At 39.9% G+C, this 15153-nt stretch overlaps 1 protein-coding gene across 1 annotated transcript in view; it reads right to left on the reverse strand.

The window, feature by feature from the left end:
- Nucleotides 1-15153, reverse strand: part of TOX3 (TOX high mobility group box family member 3) — a 32561-nt gene that overhangs the window by 4947 nt on the left and 12461 nt on the right. The window contains exons 3-5 of the mRNA XM_022555191.3: nt 7153-7422; nt 2839-3066; nt 1052-1132 (exon numbers count right to left, since the gene is read on the reverse strand). Of these exons, the coding sequence (XP_022410899.2) occupies nt 1052-1132; nt 2839-3066; nt 7153-7422 (579 nt within the window). The remainder of the gene's footprint in view (nt 1-1051; nt 1133-2838; nt 3067-7152; nt 7423-15153) is intronic.

Here is a 15153-nt window from a genome sequence, read left to right on the forward strand (position 1 = left end):
CCCCATCCAGAATAGGTATATCTCTCAATGGGCACCTTCCAGAGTCTCAGAAAAAACTTTTGCTATGGACCTGATGAATGTTTTCTTTTTCTAATGAGGTGGGAAGAGTCCTAAGAGCTATACCTACGAGGTATGGGAGTACCTCTCTTGATCTGGTTCTGAGCAGCTGGCAACGGTGGATCTTACAATTCCGGTGAAGACGAGAAAAGAGGGCTACACCCTTTTTAAATGGCTCTGCCCGCAACACTGACCATGCCCTGAGGCCCTATGTGGTACTCTGAGGCAACAACAATGACAATGAAATGGAATCTCTGCTTGCCAGGGGAAATACATCAGGAGCAAAAACATTAGTTCACATTATCCTCCCCAAAGCCTCTCTAAATTCTAGAAAGGCTAAGGACAAAGTTAATTAAATGTTAAAAATATAAGGTAACAGCTCATGCTTCTTTTGGATCAAGGTAATAGTAATCCAGAGTGACATTTGCTTTGGACTACTGTTGCATTTTATAATACATCAGGGCCCAGTGTATATTCTATGTATAATACATGTATACATGTCTTTTTTAAAGTACTTGGAGCATAATTTTATTTTAAATAATCATGAGGCTTATGTATTTATATGATGTGGAACAGTTTGGTCAAAAACGCAACATCCTCTATTATATTATATCCTCTACAATGCAACCATTGAAGAATTTATAATCTGATGTCCAAAAATGCCTAACATACTTCTCAGTTTAAATAGAGGACATTAACACAGATCTCAGTCCCCGATGGGAAGAAAGGGGCTGTTTGAAATCTGTCTAAATAGCTTCAACATACATATATAGAGATCAGTGACTCCTGGAAACAATTTGGATTCATCAGCTTGAATGAACACTTATTTTCCATGCCATCCTTGGGGTGATCTCTAATGGGAACAAATAAGTTTATGAGTTGTTCGAGATGTTTTTTTTTTTTTTAATCAACTCGAAGAGGAGTTGCATTTATGATTTCAATGCTCCAGGGCTCCTAACTCTCTCAGAGACTGGCCGCCCCTGTCTGGGTTTACCTTAGAAACGAGGCTGGCCCTATATGCAGCCAGGGCCTTCAGGTATTCTTTTTTGGCGGCTTCCGTTTTCCTTTTATAGACCTATTAAAAGACCACAATTAGCACCACCTTTAGCACACACATTCTCAGCCATAAAATAACTGCTGGGCAAATTACGTCGCAACAGAACTCACATAAAAAGTTGGTCTCCCTGGCTTTGATTTTTAAATGTAGAAACACACACACAGATATTAAAACAAAATGAAACCCTGCCACCCCCACTGGGGCACAACTCTGACGTCTACTACGGCAAACAGAAAAAGATTTCCGGTTGCAGCATAGAATTCATGAGAGTAACAGCTAAGGGCCTTCTGTTCGGGCAGTAAATAAGGTAACAAGGATGAAATTTGTGGCAAATGGTTTAAATTATAGAAAGTTAAGGAACTTCTCCATCCATGTCTTCTTTCCCTCACACCCATTTCTAAGCTGAAACAAACCAGAGGATGAAAAACCAACAATAATAGGGAAAGTGTGTGAAGACAGAAGAGATAAGATGGAGGCCTTTCAACCTGGGTTTTCTTTTGGAGAAAAAACAAGAAAAATCAGAGATAGTGAAAGATGAAAGATTTCCATTAGTGAGACAAGTGAGTTACATAAATATATTCCAGTATATTAAACCTCATTTGGGCTTCCTTTTCTTAAACTGTGGTGTCTGATGGCTGGCTGTTACACCAAAGTGCAACTATTTTCTTTTCTCCAGAATTTAAAAGTTAGATGCAGCAGTTTGCCAGCCCCCTTAGGATTACATTTCTAGGGTAGAAAATCAGTCTGCCGCATAGAGCATGAAGCTCAGTGCCAACAAACAGGCAGATTCTACAGCTGCACCAGCCCAAGGTAACCAGTTGGTAGGAATGAGGAGGAAGGAAGAAAGAAAGAAAGAAAGAGAGAGAGAGAGAGAGAGAGAGAGAGAGAGAGAGAGAGAAAGAGAGAGAGAGAGGGAGGGAGGGAGGGAGGGAGGAAGGAAGGAAGGAAGGAAGGAAGGAAGGAAGGAAGAAAGAAAGAAAGAAAAAGAAAATCAAGGGTTTTCCACTCCTTATTCCTGAAACAATTATTCTGGTTTATTACTAATAGGGGTCTATTCTTGTGAGGATATGGAAAATCAACGCCCATGAATGGTCACTGGAGCTTCATGCAAGGAGCCAGGGGAGGACTGAGCCCCAAGGAAACCATTCTTCTCTCCATTTGTGTGGAGGACTTGCACGGGGGAAGATGGGAAGCTGGACCTTAAGGAAGTGTCTCCCACCAGCATGGCTAATCTCTCAATGCCTCTCATACAGCCACGCTTTCAAATGAACTTGGAATAAAATTTCAAATGCCCGATGACAATAATGAGACACGCAGAGTCAGCTTCAAAGTTTGGAAACCCCCCAGGAGAGCACAAGAGTTCAGAAAGATGATCAAAAAAAAGGCAAGCAGGATGGACCTAATCCCTTTGTAGTGCCTTTTTTTAACAAAGGGGGGAAAATTCCACATTATTTAAAATGAAAAGATTATCATCAAAAGTTTATGCTTGCAGGATACTGCCTGGATCTCCTCCAACTCTCTTCTGAATGGGTTCTGAACACACACCCTTAAGGGAACTGAGAAATCCATATAACTGCAGAGTGGTTTGGATTTATGTGTTTGTGTTTTTTAATTCCATAGCTTAGAAAGGCTTTCATGAGAAGCAATCATATTAAGTGGATGTATTCACTCAGAAAAGGTGTAAAGAATAATCTTGCAATGACCATGATGGACCTTTGCCTCACCTGCTTTTGTTCTTCTCCAAGGCTGTCCCACATAGATGCTACGATTTTTGAGACCTCTCCAAAGGTTGCATTAGGGTTTTGACCTTTAATTGCAGCCTGTGTGTCTCTGAAAAACAGGGCGTATGCTGACACTGGCTTCTGTGGCTCATTGGGATCTTTCTTTTTCTTTTTCTTTGGAGTCTTGGGCTTCTTGCCAGAATCTGGAGCAGCTCTTTTCTCTCCAATGGCCTGCAAAGCAGGAAGAAAATTCACTGCCTAGAATGTACTTGCAGACAATGCAGAAAGACTTACTCAGGTCCCCAATCGTTCTTTTAAAGTTTTGTTAAACATCAACAGATGAATCACCACCAAGTGTGGGGGAGGGGTAAGTTTGCTTAGAGTTAACTGGACAGCAGAGATTAGCATTTAGAACATTGATTAATGAGACCCAGAAGTATCTTCAATACATTCGCAACATATGTTCTAAATAGCAATTATGAATAATGAAAAACAGAACGCTCTGTACCGAGTAATGTCATATATATATATATATGGGCTACACATGTACCCATAAACAAAATATTTTACATTTTCAAAGGTTTTAGAAGTAAACCTAAATACTATTCAGGATGTTGATCATATTCAGATATTTTATATCAGGTCCCTTAGCCATAGAGGCATACCATATGTATGATCGGTCTGAATTGATTTTTTTGAGGCTTGGTCTTTTATTTTACCAGAATATTACTTTGCTAATGGTCTCCGGAAACTCAAATGGAAATTAGCTCTAATCCCTAAGCTTGCACAATAAGGGAAAGGTCACTTTTATTTTCTAAAACAATAAAAACGTCCTGAAGAATAGGATAACAAGAAATGTAAAAATGTCAAAACTCTAAGTAGAGCTAGAAAGGAAATGGATACTCTTCATAAAATTAAAAACCTGTGAAAGAGCAGCAACAGTAGATACTTAAAATCACCAAGGCTAAAAAGAAGACTAATAAGGCGATGTTTATTATTACATATAGTAAGTAACCCTGCCCACAAGAATACTGTCCTAGAGACGCTCACACATATTCACAATGAACTCTGAAACTGAAACCATAGAGATGATATGGGTACAGTTCCCCACATTTATATACCACTGAGCTCCAGTACTCACCTGCTATCATCATCTAATTTCAACTGTCATATAACATACTCATCAGAGAAGCAGGGGAAATGATTTATCAACCTTGTTTTATCTCCCCCTAGATTATGATATGACTATATTGGAGATAATTTTGCCGTTAACTTCATCAAGAATGCTGAAGTGTTTGACAGAATCTGTTTTAAAAGCCAGCCTTGGGCAAGATCAACAGAGATAGATTCAAGTAGTAACAGATTGGCTTTTAATGGCCTTGAGTCTTGAATCTTAATTCAAATTTTCCAAGAGTATCATTACTTTCTGAAAGAGGGTCATTGGGAACTTAATCCAATTACTAGCATTCTTAGGGAGGAAACGGATAAGTAACTCTTCTTTGAGAGCTCTGAACCCTCAAGGTGTTAGGAAACCAAGAGCCTACTTGTTGGTGGGCCTGTTGTTTGTACTGAGTGATAACCACACCCATACTTTATACCAGTAGTTTATGCACTTCAGTAGGTGTTAAGCTAGATCTCACCTCTCCTCCAAAATGCCATCTTTCATAACTCACACGATTAATTCAATAAAATTCTGTAGACCTCATAGTCTTTTTTCTAAATCCTCAGAATAAGTGCAACTTGTTTAATCTAGTTAATGAATCTGAACTTGCAAGGGAGTCAGATGTCTGTTCAGTTAGAGCTTCAACTGGAGCCAAGTTTTCCTTCAATGAAAAAATATTACGTAAGCCACATGAAAAAAAATATATACACAGATTTTTCTGAGTCAAACAACTCTATTCTTTTCTTGGAAGAGAATTTGGCACTGTTTCCGCCAACAGTACCCTGACCAATGGCAAGATGAAAGTTATTATCAGTAAAGCTTTTTCTAAATAAGAAGAGTTCTATTTCATTCTTTGTGAAACAACATTCAACTGTTGACAACCTTTGACGTCTTTCTTGGACAACCATGACTTGCCTTAATCATCATTAGCTTTTAAGAATAAACCCAAAATGAAGAACCTCACAGTGTAAATAAAAGCTCAGAATTAATTCTCCCAAAGAAACTTCTGCATAGTTGACTCAAAGGGCTGTGAAAAAATGGAGAAATAGCTTTACCCAAAAGACATAATCAACAATAACGTTAATCTTCCTTTTTCAGCTAAGTTGCTTAAGAGATATACTGGATTCCTTGTCTTTACACAAAGCCTAGACCCTGGCTTAAAATGGAACAAGCTAAGAGTCACATGAAAGGTTCTCTTTAGAGGTGACAATTTCCGATTGATACAGAGGTAATTATTAAGATCAGTAGAAATGTGAGACAAATGAAAGGACTCCATTTGAATTGTGTAATATCCAGTTATAACTCAGCTGTATCTTATACACATCCCTTGAGTTTCTTTATTACTTTCCACTTCATCCCACTGAAGTCCTTGTGAGTGTGAGCACAGACTGCTAAGTGCATTTCCCCACCTTGTGTCCAGTGGGGAGTTAACATAATGGGATAGACCAAGTCCTCTTTCTTAAAATCCCTGCAACATTTCTCCTCTTTTCAGCTAACCTCCCTCCTCTTTTCATCACCCACAGTCTTTTCTAGCTCCTCTTCTTCCATTTCTATTTAAACGTAAATGATGCTCAAGGTAAAAATAAGTGATGCTCAATGTTCTGGCCTTGTCTCGCTCCTTGTGCACTCTGAGAAATCCTGATTACTTCTATGTGCTCACATCTACGTGCGGATGGTCCCCAAATCTATAGCTCCATCTCCAACAGACTGAGTTCTAGACTCACATGGAAGCAACTCAAATTCAACCCCTACCATGTCAAACTCTCATCTTCCCCGTGGGGAAAAAAAATAACACTCCTCTCTTCCTAGGTTGAGCCTCTCCATTTACTGATAGCTACGCTGGCTCTCAAACTAAAACCCAGTGTATCTTTTATTCCTTCAAATTCCAGGGGATCACCAAACCTTAATAGATGATTCTTTCTCTTGAATGTCTCACTAAACTGGTACCTCCTGTCCATGCCTTCCTTTGCTAAAATAAAAGCAAACACTTCATAACAAAAGGACGTTTTAATTGAGTTCCTTCTCTCTGGTCCCTCTCTTTATAACACATTCTATATACAGCCCAAGTTATCTTTCTAAAGCATAAATTTGCTTATGCCATTTCTCTATGCAAATAATTAATCAGCTCTCAACTACCAACAGGGGAAAGGCTACCACATTTCAGCCATTTCTTTCTTCAACTCATTTCTTTCTTCCCCCATGTCACACTGCTCATGATACCCATAAATGGACATGTAATTTCATTGCTCTTTCTACCAGAATGCTGGCCTCTGTCTTCTGCCTCACAAACTTTTATGTATCCTCTTAGAGCTAATTCAAACATCACCTTCTCAATAAAGGCTTCCTCAAATCACTCTCCTGGGCAGAATCGATGACCATCTCAGCACACCAAATACATCAATTATACCTCTAATCACATCTGGGGCTAGTTTTAAACATTGCTATTTGTTCCCAGCGGGAAGTCCCAGGGGCAATAACTCTCTTAGAAATCTTTGTATCACCAGAACACAGTAAAACGCCAAGCACGGAGTAAGTGTACCACACATAATTCATAAATGAGGAACGAGTGACTGTGTACCTACAAGCAAGTTCAGTGAAACAGAGTACTTTTCTAGGCATTCAGAAAAGTCGTACCTGCAACTAAGTTTCTACTTCACACTGTGCGTATTTGAATCACGTGTCATTTCCCTGACAAAAGCAAAGATGTAAAACGATTGGAACTCACTACGTGATAAACCTCATCAAAGGTGCAAGACTGTCCAATGGGCCGGCAGTTCAGCCAACTAACCAGATGAAACTTGCCTACCTGGACATTAACTTAGAACCAGAGCCGTTCAGAACTTCTGGAAAGTCTAGTGCAAGCCTTCCCTTTTGCTGATTTAGGAAAATTAAGCCTACAAGAGTTAAGCGACTTACTCAATGCCTTACAACTAACAGGAGAAGCCAGATCTTCCAATTTTCAGTTGAATACACTTTCCACAGAAAATAAGTAAATATAAAAGAGTGAAGAAAAAAAATTAAACCACCATAAATTCAAATGCTACTCCAAATCCATGAAGCAAAAGAAGGTACTACTGTGAATGAAATTCAAAGACACGCGCATGGGGTGATTCCCAGTTCTCTGGTAGGTTATATACTAAAGGCAATTAACTCACTCTGTTGGATTCATCAGCATCCTCTTCATTGATGGAGCTAGAAGGGGAGGGAGTCGCCGATTTGCTCGCTGGAGGTGAAGGAGACGTGTGGGGCACACTGGCACCTCCCAAATTCAACCCCAACTGGGCGCTGAGCTGAGACTGGTTGATGGTGGTGAGCTGGGCAGGAGGCATGATCCCAGAGCGAGCAGCATCCGTCATGTGGATGATGGACCTCATGATCAGGGAGGGATCCTGACGGTATTGTGAAACTTGGGTGTGGCTCTGATCCTAAAGGGGCAACAGCAAGGGGGGGAATTCTTAGTTTTCCCAAACATCAATGAGCTTACAGGGGTTGGGAACGAAATGGGGAAAGGGGATCCAAAGGTACCAACTGTCAGTTACAAACTAAGTCCATCATAAGGACGTAATACACAGCGTGGTGGCTGTAGGTCACGGGACTGTATTGCATATTGGAAAGCTGCTAAGAGAGCAGATCATAAAAGTCCTCTTCGCAATAAAAAAAACACCTTTTTTGTAACTGTATGATGACAAATGTTAACTAGACTTACTGTGGTGATAATTTCGCAATATATACAAATATCCGATCATTACATTGTACACCTGAAACTAATATAATATTAGATGTCAATTATACCTCAATTAAAAAAAACAATGAACTTATAATGTCAGCAGTTCCTTAGATAGGTTTGACTTGTAATTTTGATAGATCTGACTTATCTCAGGATAGCTATTAATTGTCTAGTTATTAATTTATTAATTAGAAGGACTCATGCCAGAAAGCTGAAAGGTCAAAAGCACAAAGCCCAAATTATCCAGCCTAGTCTACTGCACCAGAGAACTATCACTGGATGACTTAACTAAGTGATAACAAAACACTACCAGCAAAGGGAAGAGAAACAGCCACCTCTTGCTTCATACTGAGGAAACTGATGACAAGCAAAGGGTGGAAACAGAGGTCTAACCCTTTCAGGCTCACCAGTTGGTTTGCCATCCTTCTCCTGCACAGTTCTGGTTCTACTACCCTTTCCCCAGCTCTGCAAAAGGGGAGAATCAGTTCTCTATTTTATCCTCCCAGGCATGCATATGCCATATAGAGAGGATGGGCTAGAAAAGCACCGAGCAAGCATCTGTTTGCTTCAGGGCACCCTCTCTGTAAAACCCTCTGTGGTTAACCAGAGGGTCATTCCAATTCTGAATTACATTGTCAATGACATTTGGAAGTCATTCCATGTCCTCAGGATTGGATATCACGTTTTTCATCTTAAACCTGCTTTGTTTTCTTCTGTTCAACCCATCTGATTTAATGTACTAATGAATTTTTAAAAATATGTATAAGGAGGAGGTAAAGACAATCAGAATTAGCTTCTCTGAAAGTTACTGCTGTCACTTCAAATGTAGCCTTCTCTGTATTGGGCAGTCATGTAAAAGGCTTTAGAGTTGCTGCTTCTTCTTCTTTTAATTCCAAAGAATCAAAAAATGAAGACATGCTTTTCAAATGACTTACTTTAAGACTTGTCATTTAGAGTGAGTCTGTGATTTTCTTGAAACCAAATTCTCCTGACTCACAGTGACCCAGAATCTAATTTTATACGCAAGCCTATGAATTCCTCTTTTGAATCTTTCTGATAAGGCTTATTTTGCTCTTTAAAGAAACAAATGAATTGTAACTTGGAGCGTTTGATTTCTTGATATTAAATATTATAATGCCACTAAATAAGAAGCCAGAGCTATCAGTAGGAAACTAGTTGAATCAATCATGATCGACCATACTACAAAGTATTATGAAGCTTTTTAAAATAATGAATTAGATTTATGTGTATTGACCTAGAGAAATGATTCTCAATTTTGGCTCTAATGACATTTTGGACCAGATAATTCTTTGCTGTGGGAGCTGTCCTTTGCATTGCAGGGTGTTAACAGTAACCTTGGCCTCCACCTACTAGATGCCAGTAGCAACCTCCCTCCCCTCACCAGTCATGACAATCAAAAATGTCTCCAGACATTGCCCCCTGGAGGGCAAAACTGCTCCCAGTTCTAGAAAACCACTAATCTAGAGTGATATGCAAGATATAGCAAGTGAAAAAGCAAGTTGCAAAAGAGTACAGACCCTTTTTGTTTAAAAAAAAAGTGTATAAACGATGGTTACATTATATCGGATTGGATTGGAGGGGCAAGGAGGGAAGCATCTTAACTTTTTCCATTTAACAAAACAAAAGAAGCAAAAACTAAAACACTCTAGTTAGGAAAAACTAAAAAGAAGAGACACAAGTAGTTAAAAAAGTCTGTAGCTAATTGCTAGGGTTTAATATTAAACATATAAATTTTCCACTCTTTAATGATTTCTGAGTTATCAAATTCCTGTGGAATCCTGGAGAAATGTGTCACTCATATCAGAAGAACCCCAACTCTTCTTTGTCTCACTGACAATATCCTCTTCCACTACTCCTAAAATATTACCTTCTCCGGGCAGGCATCCTTCTGCAGACTTGTATGGCAAAAGTGGATTTTACGCTATCAGTTTGTCCTAATTTCTTTTTATTAGCATTCTTCACACATTTAGCTATTTCTCTTCAAAAATCTGAGCTGACTGTCTACTCTTCCGCATTCTTTTAAAGTTCCACCATTTCTTGCTTACGTCACTTCCAGCCCCCGATTCCTGGGATTTAAGCTATCTTATTCTTTTCTTTTTATTGTTTTTTAACATCTTTATTGGATTATAATTGCTTTACAAGGGTGTGTTAGTTACTGCTGTATAACAAAGTGAATCAGCTATACGTATACCTATATCCCCATATCCCCTCCCTCTTGCATCTCCCTCCCACCCTCCCTATCCCACCCCTCTAGGTGGTCACAAAGCACCGAGCTGATCTCCCTGTGCTATGCGGCTGCTTCCCACTAGCTATCTATTTTACATTTGGTAGTGTATATATGTCCATGGCACTCTCACTTCATCCCAGCTTACCCTTCCCACTCCCCGTATCCTCAAGTCCATTCTCTACATCTGCGTCTTTATTCCTGACCTGTCCCTAGGTTCTTCAGAACCATTTTTTTTTCTTTTTTTAGATTCCATGTATATGTGTTAGCATATGGTATTTGTTTTTCTCTTTCTGACTTACTTCACTCTGTATGACAGGCTTTAGGTCCATCCACCTCACTACAAATAACTCAATTTCTTTTCTTTTTATGGCTGAGTAATATTCCATTGTATATATTTGCCACATCTTCTTTATCCATTCATCTGTCGATGGACACTTAGGTTGCATCCATGTCCTGGCTATTGTAAATAGAGCTGCAATGAACATTTTGGTACATGACTCTTTTTGAATTATGGTTTTCTCAGGGTATATGCCCAGTAGTGGGATTGCTGGGTCGTATGGCAGTTCTATTTTTAGTTTTTTAAGGAACCTCCATACTGTTCTCCATAGTGGCTGAATCAATTTACATTCCCACCAACAGTGCAAGAGGGTTCTCTTTTCTCCACACCCTCTCCAGCATTTATTGTTTGTAGATTTTTTTGATGATGGCCATTCAGACTGGTGTGAGGTGATACCTCATTGTAGCTTTGATTTGCATTTCTCTAATGATCGGTGATGTTGAGCATCCTTTCACGTGTTTGTTGGCAGTCTGCATGTCTTCTTTGGAGAAATGTCTATTTAGGTCTTCTGCCCATCTTTGGATTGGGTTTTTGGGTTATTTTTGATATTGAGCTGCATGAGCTTAAGCTATCTTATTCTTAATTTTAGTCTCCAAATACATCTTTCAGAAGGCTTTTTAAAAGTCCTTTCAGACTTCTTTAAATCTAAGTATTTTAAAATATCTACAGGCCACTCTAGAGTATTTTAATTCTGACTGAATAATAATAAATTAGTTAACTGGCATGGCCATGAAATATGAGGATACGACTTACACAGTTTTCTCATTAACTGAGGAGTCACTTTGTTTTCTTTACTTCTATGCCCATGAACATCAGCACGTATAGGTACTTGACTGATGCATCCCAGACCTACAGTATTTCAGAGGAATCTCATGGTCACACAGAAGGCCAAGGAATTAGTTTTCTTGGCTTTATCAGCTCTTCCTGAATTCCACCTGCAATTTATGCCTTTATGATGGACCTGGTTGCCTGAGAGTTCCTGTTGACAAACAGCCAAGGTTCACAAACAAGGAACATTGACTGTATATTTACTTGGGGCCAGGATTTGTGCTAAGCTTAATATGCATTTTCCAATTCAATCCTCTAACTTTCTGAATTAGATACTATTATACCTATTCTTGGCTAAGAGTGATTCCCTAGGCTACTGAGCTAGCTGGTGACTGCTTGATGGAGAAACTGTGCTCTAGGGAGCCATGGTGCCACTACAGTGGAAGCACGTACTGGCGGAAAGAGAGAAGAATGGGGCTCTGAGTTCTGCACTGCCACCATCCATCCCCCTTTAAAAAAAGCAACTCAGTTTTCGTTTGCTTTATAAATTGAGATTCCTCACAACATTTTACCAAGAAAAAATGGGTTTTCCTGAAGCAGGGACAGTGTGAAAACCACTCCTGAACCATACTGGTGGTGGGGCTAAGGTCTTGCCAAAACTTAGAGCCATCTACATGGTCTTCAGATCCAAAAAATGCTGGCGCACCTTTTCTAATCTCCCACAGGACCATACACCAAGGACCGTTAAAATATTGTCAAGTAACCTCTGAACCACATAATCAATGCATCAAATTGTGCTAGCATTTACCACGGTACACAGCTCTCCAATAATAACTTCCTATATGTAAGGATTACAGTATAAGATTAATGGTGAAAGTTATCTCTTTAGAGAGTCAAGTTCCTTTAGGGCCACCAATTATTAACAACTTCCTTGGGGAAGCTGACGATCCTGAAAATCTCCAATCATTTTCTATTTAAAAAAAAAGGTAACCTTTAAAAGACACTTCCTTGGATCTTAGGATTTCTACCTAAAAAGAAAAAGATGTCAGCTCAGTTGAAAAGTGTTTATTGAGCACTTACTATGTGCCAGGCCAGATATCTTTGAAAACTAGAAAATTACCGTATGATTCTTTTAAACATGACTCTAATTTAGAAGGGACTGATGAATTTACTATAACAAAGTGTAAGCAAGAATAATTCATATATACTCCTCCAAAATAGCTCACCATTTTTCCTAGTAGTACTGACATGAGAAGAAAATGTATAACCATGGATATAGCTCTAAGAAATTTAATGCATTTTTGAGACTTCCCTGGTGGTACAGTGGTTAAGAATCCGCCTACCAATGCAGGGGACACAGGTTCAAGCCCTGGTCTGGGAAGATCCCACATGCTGCGAAGCAACTAAGCCCATGTGCCACAACTACTGAGCCTGCACTCTAGAGCCCGCGAGCCACAACTACTGAGCCCATGTGCCACAACCACTGAAGCCCATGTGCCTAGAGTCCATGCTCCACAACAGGAGAAGCCACCGCAATGAGAAGCCCATGCACCCCAACGAAGAGTAGCCCCCGCTCGCCGCAACTAGAGAAAGCCCGCGCGGCAACAAGACCCAACGCAGCCAAAAATAAATAAACAAAAATTTAAAAAAGATATTACACAGATATAGACTGTATTTCCCCACACTGTACATTAAAAAAAAGAAATTTAATGCATTTTTGTAAATCATTATGTTTCACTTATTAAAATTAAGGCTTGAAATATTTACCAATGATCACTGAAAGGCAAAGCAACTAGTGGGTTACAAGAGATTGCTATTAGCACATCCAACAATAAGGACTGAATGCTGGTAGCTTCTTCAACTCCTTTCACAATTATGTTTCATGTGGAGAGTTTACTTGTATCACTTCCTAAACTGTTCATCATTTGGAAACAACTCATTCTCTCTTCTTATCTCACTCTGTCTTCTAATTGATAATATTAGATAAGAGTTTCTCAACCTCTGCAGTATTGACATTTTGGTCTGGGTAATTCTTTGTTGGGAGAACGCATCATATTCTTTGTTTACAATGCACCTTGAGCATTGTAAATGCTTAACAGCATCTCTGGTCTCTACCCACTAGGTGCCAGTAGCCTCCCCTGCCCCACAGGTTGTGACAACCATATGTCTCCAGACATCGGCAAATGTCCCCTGATGGGCAAAATCCCCCCCTTTCCTGTTTGAGAATGACTTTATTAGACAAATATAATGGAAATCATCTTCTTGAGGGGGGGGAGGAGGGAGTGTCCAAAGATTAGGTTCTGTCTGTGAAAACAGAACACATGTGCATAAACAAGATTCAAACTGTGATACTGTGAAAAAAATAAGCTAGACAAAAAAAAAATATTCTGGGGAGGGTAGCTACATTTGATTAAGTCAGCAAGAAAGGCCTCTCCAAGATGACTTTTGAGCTGATACCTAAAGAATGAGGAGAAGCTAATCAGGAAATGAGGAGAAAGTATGTTCCCGGCAGAGGGAAGAGCATATGCAAAGTCTGAGGTGGGAGAGGGCTTGGCACTCTTGAGAAATGGAAAGGAGACCCGCAGAGGTGGGAGCCGGGTAGGCAAGGTAAACAGCGAAATGCAATGGGATCGGAGAGATGGGAATGGGCCAGATCATGCAAGGTGGGGAAATCAGGGGATGCTTCCTTGCAGAGGTGACCCACTGGGCTGAGGTGTAAAGGAAGAGAAGAAGCTAACTGAGCTAGAAAAGAGGGAAGAGCATCGTATGCAGAGAAGAAGAACTTGTACAAAGTCACATAGCATAAGGAAGCGCATCACGGATAAGTAAGGGAGAGGTCAGCGTTACTGGCCAGGGAAAGCGAGGCTCGCTGTGAAGCTGGAGAGGCAAGTAATGGCCAAAAGTAACAGGCCTTGTAATCCATCCTAGACTTTATTCACGATGTAGAAGGATGCCACTCAAAGTTTAAAGGCTTGGTACCTATCCAGTGATGTTACTCATTCCAATAAGTATTAACTGATCAGGGGACTTCCCTGGTGGTCCAGTGGTTACGACTCTGCCTTCCAGTGCAGGGGGTGCGGGTTCCATCCCTGGTCGGGGAGCTAAGATCCCAGATGCTTTGCGGCCAAAACACCAAAACATAAAACAGAAGCAGTATTGTAACAAATTCAATTAAAACTTTAAAAATGGTCCACATCAAAAAAAAAAATCTTAAAAAAAATACTATCAACGGACAAAGGATTAATCTCCAAATTATATAAACAGCTCATTCAGCTCAATATTAAAAAAACAAACAACCCAATCCAAAAATGGGCAGAAGACCTAAACAGACATTTCTCCAAAGAAGACATGCAGGTGGCCAAGAAGCACATGAAAAGCTGCTCAACATCACTAATTATTAGAGAAATGTAAATGAAAACTACCATGAGGTATCACCTCACAGCAGTTAGAATGGGCATCATCAGAAAATCTACAAACAACAAATACTGGAGAGGATGTGGAGAAAAGGGAACCCTATTGCACTGTTGGTGGGAATGTAAATTGATACAGCCGCTGTGGAGAACAGTATGCAGGCTCCTTAAAAAACTAAAAATATAATTACCATATGACCCAGCAATCCCACTACTGGGCATATACCCAGGGGAAACCATAATTCAAAAAGACACATGCACCCCAATGTTCACTGCAGCACTATTTACAATAGCCAGGCCATGGAAGCAACCTAAATGCCCATCGACAGACGAACGGATAAAGAAGATGTGGTACACATATACAATGGAATATTTCTCAGCCATAAAAAGGGACGAAATTGGGTCATTTGTAGAGATGTGGATGGACCTAGAGACTGTCATACAGAGTGAAGTATGTCAGAAAGAGAAAAACGGATATCGTATATTAACGCATATATGTGGAACCTAGAAAAATGGTACAGATGAACTGGTTTGCAGGGCAGAAATAGAGACACAGATGTAGAGAACAAACGTATAGACACCAAGGGGGGAAAGTGGCAGGGGCTGGGGGTTGTGGTGTGATGAATTGGGCGATTGGGATTGACATGTATACACTAATATGTATAA

This window comes from Delphinapterus leucas, chromosome 20, assembly GCF_059928025.1.
Source record: "Delphinapterus leucas isolate spDelLeu-1000000601 "Yukka" chromosome 20, BTC_Dleu_Yukka2, whole genome shotgun sequence".
Lineage (NCBI taxonomy): Eukaryota > Metazoa > Chordata > Mammalia > Artiodactyla > Monodontidae > Delphinapterus > Delphinapterus leucas.